Raw genomic sequence first — 13,750 nt, forward strand, 5'->3', positions numbered from 1 at the left:
CAGTAGATCAGATAGTATCAGTACTAGTATTACCAGCTACAGTAGATCAGATAGTAGTAGTATCAGTACTAGTATTACCAGCTACAGTAGATCAGATAGTAGTAGTATCAGTACTAGTATTACCAGCTACAGTAGATCAGATAGTATCAGTACTAGTATTACCAGCTACAGTAGATTAGATAGTAGTAGTATCAGTACTAGTATTACCAGCTACAGTAGATCAGATAGTATCAGTACTAGTATTACCAACTACAGTAGATTAGATAGTATCAGTACTAGTATTGCCCCTCACCATTTCCCTCCGTAGTTCTCAGTGAGGATAGCGATCATCCTCTCTACTGATCCCAGGATGGCTCTGTGGATGATGACTGGCCTCTGCTTATCGTCTCCATCATGGCTACACACACACACACACACACACACACACACACACACACACACACACACATTTCCATCAGACACATGTAGCATAAAAAGAAAGTCCTCAAAATGATCTTTAGTTCCACACAGTGCCCCTGTTCTCCCCATTTCTAGCCAGTTGACAAACCAACTACAGAAGACCATTAGAAATAATGTGACCAATCACGATGCTGCTCTGTCAACAAACTCCTGTCTAGCAACCACTAGCAAACTGTGTTACAGAGATGTCAGAGGAAGTGTTACCTGACAAAGGTGAGGTTGAAGCGGATTGGTAGCTGGAAGTCCAGCTGGATGGTGGCACACTGGTGGTATCGACCAATAGCATCCTTGATCTGGATGTCAATCTACAACCGGGTATAACACACATCATGGGGTCACCACAGCATGGGGTCGCCACAGCTTGGGGTCACCACATCATGGGGTCACCACAGCATGGGGTCGCCACAGCTTGGGGTCACCACATCATGGCGTCGCCACAGCATGGCGTCGCCACAGCATGGCGTCACCACAGCATGGGGTCGCCACAGCATGGCGTCGCCACAGCATGGGGTCGCCACAGCATGGCGTCGCCACAGCATGGGGTCGCCACAGCATGGCGTCGCCACAGCATGGGGTCGCCACAGCATGGGGTCGCCACAGCATGGCGTCGCCACAGCATGGGGGCGCCACAGCATGGGGTCGCCACAGCATGGGGTCGCCACAGCATGGCGTCGCCACAGCATGGGGTCGCCACAGCATGGGGTCGCCACAGCATGGGGTCGCCACAGCATGGGGTCGCCACAGCATGGCGTCGCCACAGCATGGCGTCACCACAGCATGGCGTCACCACAGCATGGCGTCACCACAGCATGGCGTCGCCACAGCATGGCGTCGCCACAGCATGGCGTCACCACAGCATGGCGTCACCACAGCATGGCGTCGCCACAGCATGGCGTCACCACAGCATGGCGTCACCACAGCATGGCGTCACCACAGCATGGCGTCACCACAGCATGGCGTCACCACAGCATGGGGTCGCCACAGCATGGCGTCACCACAGCATGGCGTCGCCACAGCATGGGGTCACCACAGCATGGCGTCACCACAGCATGGGGTCACCACAGCATGGCGTCACCACAGCATGGCGTCACCACAGCATGGCGTCACCACAGCATGGGGTCACGACAGCATGGGGTCACGACAGCATGGGGTCACGACAGCATGGGGTCACCACAGCATGGCGTCACCACAGCATGGCGTCACCACAGCATGGCGTCACCACAGCATGGCGTCACCACAGCATGGCGTCACCACAGCATGGCGTCACCACAGCATGGCGTCACGACAGCATGGCGTCACCACAGCATGGCGTCACCACAGCATGGCGTCACCACAGCATGGCGTCACCACAGCATGGCGTCACCACAGCATGGGGTCACCACAGCATGGCGTCACCACAGCATGGCGTCGCCACAGCATGGGGTCACCACAGCTTGGGGTCACCACAGCTTGGGGTCACCACATCATGGCGTCACCACAGCATGGCGTCACCACAGCATGGCGTCACCACAGCATGGCGTCACCACAGCATGGCGTCACCACAGCATGGCGTCACCACAGCATGGCGTCACCACAGCATGGCGTCACCACAGCATGGCGTCACCACAGCATGGCGTCACCACAGCATGGCGTCACCACATCATGGCGTCACGACAGCATGGCCTATAAGTAATGCTTCCATTCCTCCATGATGAGTTAGTTTGACATAGTTGAGATACCATATTCCCTTTTGATCCTTATAAAGTTCAAATACAACATGATAACATTGGTAGGTCTTACCTTGGGTCCGTAGAAGGCCCCGTCTCCAGGGTTGAGGACCCACTTCTCGCCAAACTCATTCAGACTGTTCTCCAGTTGCTGCAATCACACAGGAGAACTGAGTTAAGGTTGGAGCAGGTCTGCCAAATGACCAACCTACATTTGGTCATCTAGTAGACACTCTTAACCACAACAACCACATATCTCCTGTATATATATATATATAACAGTATATGCTTAACTTTACAAACACTTCATCGTTGCATTAACCCTACACAAACAATGCAGTATATCACTGGGGCTGTATTATCTGACCCTGTATATAGTGTGGTATTAACCTGACCCTGTATATAGTATGGTATTATCTGACCCTGTATATAGTATGGTATTATCTGACCCTGTACATAGTGTGGTATTAACCTGACCCTGTATATAGTATGGTATTATCTGACCCTGTATATAGTATGGTATTATCTGACCCTGTACATAGTGTGGTATTAACCTGACCCTGTATATAGTATGGTATTATCTGACCCTGTATATAGTATGGTATTAACCTGACCCTGTATATAGTATGGTATTAACTGACCCTGTATATAGTATGGTATTAACCTGACCCTGTATATAGTATGGTATTATCTGACCCTGTACATAGTATGGTATTAACTGACCCTGTATATAGTATGGTATTAACCTGACCCTGTATATAGTATGGTATTAACTGACCCTGTACATAGTATGGTATTAACTGACCCTGTATATAGTATGGTATTATCTGACCCTGTACATAGTATGGTATTAACTGACCCTGTATATAGTATGGTATTAACTGACCCTGTATATAGTATGGTATTAACTGACCCTGTACATAGTATGGTATTAACTGACCCTGTATATAGTATGGTATTATCTGACCCTGTACATAGTATGGTATTAACTGACCCTGTATATAGTATGGTATTAACTGACCCTGTATATAGTATGGTATTAACTGACCCTGTATATAGTATGGTATTAACTGACCCTGTATATAGTATGGTATTAACTGACCCTGTATATAGTATGGTATTAAACTGACCCTGTATATAGTATGGTATTAACTGACCCTGTATATAGTATGGTATTAACCTGACCCTGTATATAGTATGGTATTAACCTGACCCTGTATATAGTATGGTATTAACTGACCCTGTATATAGTATGGTATTAACCTGACCCTGTATATAGTATGGTATTAACCTGACCCTGTATATAGTATGGTATTAACCTGACCCTGTATATAGTATGGTATTAACTGACCCTGTATATGGTATTAACTGACCCTGTATATAGTATGGTATTAACTGACCCTGTATATAGTATGGTATTAACTGACCCTGTATATAGTATGGTATTAACTGACCCTGTACATAGTATGGTATTAACTGACCCTGTATATAGTATGGTATTAACTGACCCTGTATATAGTATGGTATTATCTGACCCTGTACATAGTATGGTATTAACTGACCCTGTATATAGTATGGTATTAACTGACCCTGTATATGGTATTAACTGACCCTGTATATAGTATGGTATTAACTGATCCTGTATATAGTATGGTATTAACTGACCCTGTATATAGTGTGGTATTGAACTGACCCTGTATATAGTATGGTATTAACCTGACCCTGTATATAGTATGGTATTAACTGACCCTGTATATAGTATGGTATTAACTGACCCTGTATATAGTATGGTATTAACTGACCCTGTATATAGTATGGTATTAACTGACCCTGTATATAGTATGGTATTAACTGACCCTGTATATAGTATGGTATTAACTGACCCTGTGTATAGTATGGTATTAACTGACCCTGTATATGGTATTAACTGACCCTGTATATAGTGTGGTATTGAACTGACCCTGTATATAGTATGGTATTAACCTGACCCTGTATATAGTATGGTATTAACTGACCCTGTATATAGTATGGTATTAACTGACCCTGTAAATAGTATGGTATTAACTGACCCTGTATATAGTCTGGTATTAACTGACCCTGTATATAGTCTGGTATTAGCTGACCCTGTATATAGTCTGGTATTAGCTGACCCTGTATATAGTATGGTATTAACTGACCCTGTATATAGTATGGTATTAACTGACCCTGTATATAGTATGGTATTAACTGACCCTGTATATAGTATGGTATTAACTGACCCTGTATATAGTATGGTATTAACTGACCCTGTATATAGTATGGTATTAACTGACCCTGTATATAGTATGGTATTAACTGGCCCTGTATATAGTATGGTATTAACCTGACCCTGTGTATAGTATGGTATTAACCTGACCCTGTATATAGTATATAGTATGGTATTAACTGACCCTGTATATAGTATGGTATTAACCTGACCCTGTATATAGTATATAGTATGGTATTAACTGACCCTGTATATAGTATATAGTATGGTATTAACTGACCCTGTATATAGTATGGTATTAACCTGATCCTGTATATAGTATATAGTATGGTATTAACTGACCCTGTATATAGTATATAGTATGGTATTAACTGACCCTGTATATTGTATGGTATTAACCTGACCCTGTATATAGTATGGTACTAACTGACCCTGTATATAGTATGGTATTAACTGACCCTGTATATAGTATGGTATTAACTGACCCTGTATATAGTATGGTATTAACTGACCTTGTATATAGTATGGTATTAGCTGACCCTGTGTGGTATTAACTGACCCTGTATATAGTATGGTATTAACTGATCCTGTATATAGTATGGTATTAACTGACCGTGTATATAGTATGGTATTAACCTGACCCTGTATATAGTATGGTACTAACTGACCCTGTATATAGTATGGTATTAACTGACCCTGTATATAGTATGGCATTAACTGACCCTGTATATAGTATGGTATTAACTGACCCTGTATATAGTATGGTATTAACTGACCTTGTATATAGTATGGTATTAGCTGACCCTGTGTGGTATTAACTGACCCTGTATATAGTATGGTATTAACTGATCCTGTATATAGTATGGTATTAACTGACCGTGTATATAGTATGGTATTAACCTGACCCTGTATATAGTATGGTATTAACTGACCCTGTATATAGTATGGTATTAACCTGTCCCCGTATATAGTATGGTATTAACTGACCCCGTATATAGTATGGTATTAACCTGACCCTGTATATAGTATGGTATTACCTGACCCTGTATATAGTATGGTATTAACTGACCCTGTATATAGTATGGTATTAACTGACCCTGTATATAGTATGGTATTAACTGACCCTGCATATAGTATGGTATTAACTGACCCTGCATATAGTATGGTATTAACTGACCCTGTATATAGTATGGTATTAACCTGACCCTGTATATAGTATGGTATTAACTGACCCTGTATATAGTATGGTATTAACCTGTCCCCGTATATAGTATGGTATTAACTGACCCCGTATATAGTATGGTATTAACTGACCCCGTATATAGTATGGTATTAACCTGACCCTGTATATAGTATGGTATTACCTGACCCTGTATATAGTATGGTATTAACTGACCCTGTATATAGTATGGTATTAACTGACCCTGTATATAGTATGGTATTAACTGACCCTGTATATAGTATGGTATTAACTGACCCTGTATATAGTATGGTATTAACTGACCCTGTATATAGTATGGTATTAACTGACCCTGTATATAGTATGGTATTAACTGACCCTGTATATAGTATGGTATTAACTGACCCTGTATATAGTATGGTATTAACTGACCATGTATATAGTATGGTATTAACTGACCATGTATATAGTATGGTATTAACTGACCCTGTATATAGTATGGTATTAACTGACCCTGTATATAGTATGGTATTAACTGACCCTGTATATAGTATGGTACTAACCTGACCCTGTATATAGTATGGTACTAACCTGACCCTGTATATAGTATGGTACTAACCTGACCCTGTATATAGTATGGTATTAACTGACCCTGTATATAGTATGGTATTAACTGACCCTGTATATAGTATGGTATTAACTGACCCTGTATATAGTATGGTACTAACTGACCCTGTATATAGTATGGTACTAACTGACCCTGTATATAGTATGGTATTAACCCTGTATATAGTATGGTATTAACCCTGTATATAGTATGGTATTAACCCTGTATATAGTATGGTATTAAGTGACCCTGTATATAGTATGGTATTAACCTGACCCTGTATATAGTATGGTATTAACCTGACCCTGTATATAGTATGGTATTAACCTGACCCTGTATATAGTATGGTATTAACTGACCCTGTATATAGTATGGTATTAACTGACCCTGTATATAGTATGGTATTAACTGACCCTGTATATAGTATGGTATTAACTGACCCTGTATATAGTATGGTATTAACTGACCCTGTATATAGTATGGTATTAACTGACCCTGTATATAGTATGGTATTAACTGACCCTGTATATAGTATGGTATTAACCTGACCCTGTATATAGTATGGTATTAAACTGACCCTGTATATAGTATGGTATTAACTGACCCTGTATATAGTATGGTATTAAACTGACCCTGTATATAGTATGGTATTAACTGACCCTGTATATAGTATGGTATTAACTGACCCTGTATATAGTATGGTATTAACCTGACCCTGTATATAGTATGGTATTAACTGACCCTGTATATAGTATGGTATTAACCTGACCCTGTATATAGTATGGTATTAACTGACCCTGTATATAGTATGGTATTAACTGACCCTGTATATAGTATGGTATTACCTGACCCTGTATTTAGTATGGTATTAACTGACCCTGTATATAGTATGGTATTAACTGACCCTGTATATAGTATGGTAATAACCTGACCCTGTATATAGTATGGTATTAACTGACCCTGTACATAGTATGGTATTAACTGACCCTGTATTTAGTATGGTATTATCTGACCCTGTACATAGTATGGTATTAACTGACCCTGTATATAGTATGGTATTAACTGACCCTGTATATAGTATGGTATTAACCTGACCCTGTATATAGTATGGTATTAACTGACCCTGTATATAGTATGGTATTAACTGACCCTGTATATAGTATGGTATTAACTGACCCTGTATATAGTATGGTATTAACTGACCCTGTATATAGTATGGTATTAACTGACCCTGTATATAGTATGGTATTAACTGACCCTGTATATATAATGGTATTAACTGACCCTGTATATAGTGTGGTATTAACTGACCCTGTATATAGTGTGGTATTAACTGACCCTGTATATAGTATGGTATTAACTGACCCTGTATATAGTATGGTATTAACTGACCCTGTGTATAGTATGGTATTAACTGACCCTGTATATGGTATTAACTGACCCTGTATATAGTATGGTATTAACTGATCCTGTATATAGTATGGTATTAACTGATCCTGTATATAGTATGGTATTAACTGACCCTGTATATAGTGTGGTATTGAACTGACCCTGTATATAGTATGGTATTAACCTGACCCTGTACATAGTATGGTATTAACTGACCCTGTATATAGTATGGTATTATCTGACCCTGTACATAGTATGGTATTAACTGACCCTGTATATAGTATGGTATTAACTGACCCTGTATATAGTATGGTATTAACCTGACCCTGTATATAGTATGGTATTAACTGACCCTGTATATAGTATGGTATTAACTGACCCTGTATATAGTATGGTATTAACTGACCCTGTATATAGTATGGTATTAACTGACCCTGTAGATAGTATGGTATTAAACTGACCCTGTATATAGTATGGTATTAACTGACCCTGTATATAGTATGGTATTAACCTGACCCTGTATATAGTATGGTATTAACCTGACCCTGTATATAGTATGGTATTAACTGACCCTGTATATAGTATGGTATTAACCTGACCCTGTATATAGTATGGTATTAACCTGACCCTGTATATAGTATGGTACTAACTGACCCTGTATATAGTATGGTATTAACTGACCCTGTATATAGTATGGTATTAACTGACCCTGTATATAGTATGGTATTAACTGACCCTGTATATAGTATGGTATTAACTGACCCTGTATATAGTATGGTATTAACTGACCCTGTATATAGTGTGGTATTAACTGACCCTGTATATAGTATGGTATTAACTGACCCTGTATATAGTATGGTATTAACTGACCCTGTATATAGTATGGTATTAACTGACCCTGTGTATAGTATGGTATTAACTGACCCTGTGTATAGTATGGTATTAACTGACCCTGTATATGGTATTAACTGACCCTGTATATAGTGTGGTATTGAACTGACCCTGTATATAGTATGGTATTAACCTGACCCTGTATATAGTATGGTATTAACTGACCCTGTATATAGTATGGTATTAACTGACCCTGTAAATAGTATGGTATTAACTGACCCTGTATATAGTCTGGTATTAACTGACCCTGTATATAGTCTGGTATTAGCTGACCCTGTATATAGTCTGGTATTAGCTGACCCTGTATATAGTATGGTATTAACTGACCCTGTATATAGTATGGTATTAACTGACCCTGTATATAGTATGGTATTAACTGACCCTGTGTGGTATTAACTGACCCTGTATATAGTATGGTATTAACCTGACCCTGTATATAGTATATAGTATGGTATTAACTGACCCTGTATATTGTATGGTATTAACTTGACCCTGTATATAGTATGGTACTAACTGACCCTGTATATAGTATGGTATTAACTGACCCTGTATATAGTATGGTATTAACTGACCCTGTATATAGTATGGTATTAACTGACCTTGTATATAGTATGGTATTAGCTGACCCTGTGTGGTATTAACTGACCCTGTATATAGTATGGTATTAACTGATCCTGTATATAGTATGGTATTAACTGACCGTGTATATAGTATGGTATTAACCTGACCCTGTATATAGTATGGTACTAACTGACCCTGTATATAGTATGGTATTAACTGACCCTGTATATAGTATGGCATTAACTGACCCTGTATATAGTATGGTATTAACTGACCCTGTATATAGTATGGTATTAACTGACCTTGTATATAGTATGGTATTAGCTGACCCTGTGTGGTATTAACTGACCCTGTATATAGTATGGTATTAACTGATCCTGTATATAGTATGGTATTAACTGACCGTGTATATAGTATGGTATTAACCTGACCCTGTATATAGTATGGTATTAACTGACCCTGTATATAGTATGGTATTAACCTGTCCCCGTATATAGTATGGTATTAACTGACCCCGTATATAGTATGGTATTAACCTGACCCTGTATATAGTATGGTATTACCTGACCCTGTATATAGTATGGTATTAACTGACCCTGTATATAGTATGGTATTAACTGACCCTGTATATAGTATGGTATTAACTGACCCTGCATATAGTATGGTATTAACTGACCCTGCATATAGTATGGTATTAACTGACCCTGTATATAGTATGGTATTAACCTGACCCTGTATATAGTATGGCATTAACTGACCCTGTATATAGAATGGTATTAACCTGTCCCCGTATATAGTATGGTATTAACTGACCCCGTATATAGTATGGTATTAACCTGACCCTGTATATAGTATGGTATTACCTGACCCTGTATATAGTATGGTATTAACTGACCCTGTATATAGTATGGTATTAACTGACCCTGTATATAGTATGGTATTAACTGACCCTGTATATAGTATGGTATTAACTGACCCTGTATATAGTATGGTATTAACTGACCCTGTATATAGTATGGTATTAACTGACCCTGTATATAGTATGGTATTAACTGACCCTGTATATAGTATGGTATTAACTGACCATGTATATAGTATGGTATTAACTGACCCTGTATATAGTATGGTATTAACTGACCCTGTATATAGTATGGTATTAACTGACCCTGTATATAGTATGGTATTAACTGACCCTGTATATAGTATGGTACTAACCTGACCCTGTATATAGTATGGTACTAACCTGACCCTGTATATAGTATGGTATTAACTGACCCTGTATATAGTATGGTATTAACTGACCATGTATATAGTATGGTATTAACTGACCCTGTATATAGTATGGTACTAACTGACCCTGTATATAGTATGGTACTAACTGAACATGTATATAGTATGGTATTAACCCTGTATATAGTATGGTATTAACCCTGTATATAGTATGGTATTAACCCTGTATATAGTATGGTATTAACCCTGTATATAGTATGGTATTAACCTGACCCTGTATATAGTATGGTATTAACCTGACCCTGTATATAGTATGGTATTAACTGACCCTGTATATAGTATGGTATTAACTGACCCTGTATATAGTATGGTATTAACTGACCCTGTATATAGTATGGTATTAACTGACCCTGTATATAGTATGGTATTAACTGACCCTGTATATAGTATGGTATTAACTGACCATGTATATAGTATGGTATTAACTGACCCTGTATATAGTATGGTATTAACTGACCCTGTATATAGTATGGTATTAACTGACCCTGTATATAGTATGGTATTAACCTGACCCTGTATATAGTATGGTATTAAACTGACCCTGTATATAGTATGGTATTAACTGACCCTGTATATAGTATGGTATTAACTGACCCTGTATATAGTATGGTATTAACTGACCCTGTATATAGTATGGTATTAACTGACCCTGTATATAGTATGGTATTAACCTGACCCTGTATATAGTATGGTATTAACTGACCCTGTATATAGTATGGTATTAACCTGACCCTGTATATAGTATGGTATTAACTGACCCTGTATATAGTATGGTATTAACTGACCCTGTATATAGTATGGTATTACCTGACCCTGTATATAGTATGGTATTACCTGACCCTGTATTTAGTATGGTATTAACTGACCCTGTATATAGTATGGTATTAACTGACCCTGTATATAGTATGGTATTAACTGACCCTGTATATAGTATGGTATTAACTGACCCTGTATATAGTATGGTATTAACCTGACCCTGTATATAGTATGGTATTATCTGACCCTGTATATAGTATGGTATTAACCTGACCCTGTATATAGTATGGTATTATCTGAGCCTGTATATAGTATGGTATTAACTGACCCTGTATATAGTATGGTATTATCTGACCCTGTATATAGTGTGGTATTAACTGACCATGTACATAGTATGGTATTAACTGACCCTGTATATAGTATGGTATTAACTGACCCTGTATATAGTATGGTATTAACCTGATCCTGTTTATAGTATATAGTATGGTATTAACTGACCCTGTATATAGTATATAGTATGGTATTAACTGACCCTGTATATAGTATGGTATTAACCTGACCCTGTATATAGTATGGTACTAACTGACCCTGTATATAGTATGGTATTAACTGACCCTGTATATAGTATGGCATTAACTGACCCTGTATATAGTATGGTATTAACTGACCCTGTATATAGTATGGTATTAACTGACCTTGTATATAGTATGGTATTAGCTGACCCTGTGTGGTATTAACTGACCCTGTATATAGTATGGTATTAACTGATCCTGTATATAGTATGGTATTAACTGACCCTGTATATAGTATGGTATTAACCTGACCCTGTATATAGTATGGTATTAACCTGTCCCCGTATATAGTATGGTATTAACTGACCCCGTATATAGTATGGTATTAACCTGACCCTGTATATAGTATGGTATTACCTGACCCTGTATATAGTATGGTATTACCTGACCCTGTATATAGTATGGTATTAACTGACCCTGTATATAGTATGGTATTAACTGACCCTGTATATAGTATGGTATTAACTGACCCTGCATATAGTATGGTATTAACTGACCCTGTATATAGTATGGTATTAACCTGACCCTGTATATAGTATGGTATTAACTGACCCTGTATATAGTATGGTATTAACCTGTCCCCATATATAGTATGGTATTAACTGACCCCGTATATAGTATGGTATTAACCTGACCCTGTATATAGTATGGTATTAACCGACCCTGTATATAGTATGGTATTAACTGACCCTGTATATAGTATGGTATTAACTGACCCTGTATATAGTATGGTATTAACTGACCCTGTATATAGTATGGTATTAACTGACCCTGTATATAGTATGGTATTAACTGACCCTGTATATAGTATGGTATTAACTGACCCTGTATATAGTATGGTATTAACTGACCATGTATATAGTATGGTATTAACTGACCCTGTATATAGTATGGTATTAACTGACCCTGTATATAGTATGGTATTAACTGACCCTGTATATAGTATGGTACTAACCTGACCCTGTATATAGTATGGTATTAACTGACCCTGTATATAGTATGGTACTAACTGACCCTGTATATAGTATGGTACTAACTGACCCTGTATATAGTATGGTACTAACTGACCCTGTATATAGTATGGTATTAACCCTGTATATAGTATGGTATTAACCCTATATATAGTATGGTATTAACCCTGTATATAGTATGGTATTAACCTGACCCTGTATATAGTATGGTATTAACTGACCCTGTATATAGTATGGTATTAACCTGACCCTGTATATAGTATGGTATTAACTGACCCTGTATATAGTATGGTATTAACTGACCCTGTATATAGTATGGTATTAACTGAACCTGTATATAGTATGGTATTAACTGACCCTGTATATAGTATGGTATTAACTGACCCTGTATATAGTATGGTATTAACTGACCCTGTATATAGTATGGTATTAACTGACCCTGTATATAGTGTGGTATTGAACTGACCCTGTATATAGTATGGTATTAACCTGACCGTGTATATAATATGGTATTAACTGACCCTGTACATAGTATGGTATTAACTGACCCTGTATATAGTATGGTATTATCTGACCCTGTACATAGTATGGTATTAACTGACCCTGTATATAGTATGGTATTAACTGACCCTGTATATAGTATGGTATTAACCTGACCCTGTATATAGTATGGTATTAACTGACCCTGTATATAGTATGGTATTAACTGACCCTGTATATAGTATGGTATTAACTGACCCTGTATATAGTATGGTATTAAGTGACCCTGTAGATAGTATGGTATTAAACTGACCCTGTATATAGTATGGTATTAACTGACCCTGTATATAGTATGGTATTAACCTGACCCTGTATATAGTATGGTATTAACCTGACCCTGTATATAGTATGGTATTAACTGACCCTGTATATAGTATGGTATTAACCTGACCCTGTATATAGTATGGTATTAACTGACCCAGTATATAGTATGGTATTAACTGACCCTGTATATAGTATGGTATTAACTGACCCTGTATATAGTATGGTATTAACTGACCCTGTATATAGTGTGGTATTAACTGACCCTGTATATAGTATGGTATTAACTGACCCTGTATATAGTATGGTATTAACTGACCCT

General features: G+C 38.0%; 1 protein-coding gene across 1 annotated transcript in view; it reads right to left on the bottom strand.

Annotated features, from left to right (window-relative positions):
- Positions 1-13,750, bottom strand: part of tars1 (threonyl-tRNA synthetase 1) — a 155,328-nt gene that overhangs the window by 50,802 nt on the left and 90,776 nt on the right. The window contains exons 14-16 of the mRNA XM_055918669.1: positions 2,239-2,316; positions 664-764; positions 293-397 (exon numbers count right to left, since the gene is read on the bottom strand). Of these exons, the coding sequence (XP_055774644.1) occupies positions 293-397; positions 664-764; positions 2,239-2,316 (284 nt within the window). The remainder of the gene's footprint in view (positions 1-292; positions 398-663; positions 765-2,238; positions 2,317-13,750) is intronic.

This window comes from Salvelinus fontinalis, chromosome 4 (assembly GCF_029448725.1).
Source record: "Salvelinus fontinalis isolate EN_2023a chromosome 4, ASM2944872v1, whole genome shotgun sequence".
In the NCBI taxonomy this organism is placed as follows: domain Eukaryota; kingdom Metazoa; phylum Chordata; class Actinopteri; order Salmoniformes; family Salmonidae; genus Salvelinus; species Salvelinus fontinalis.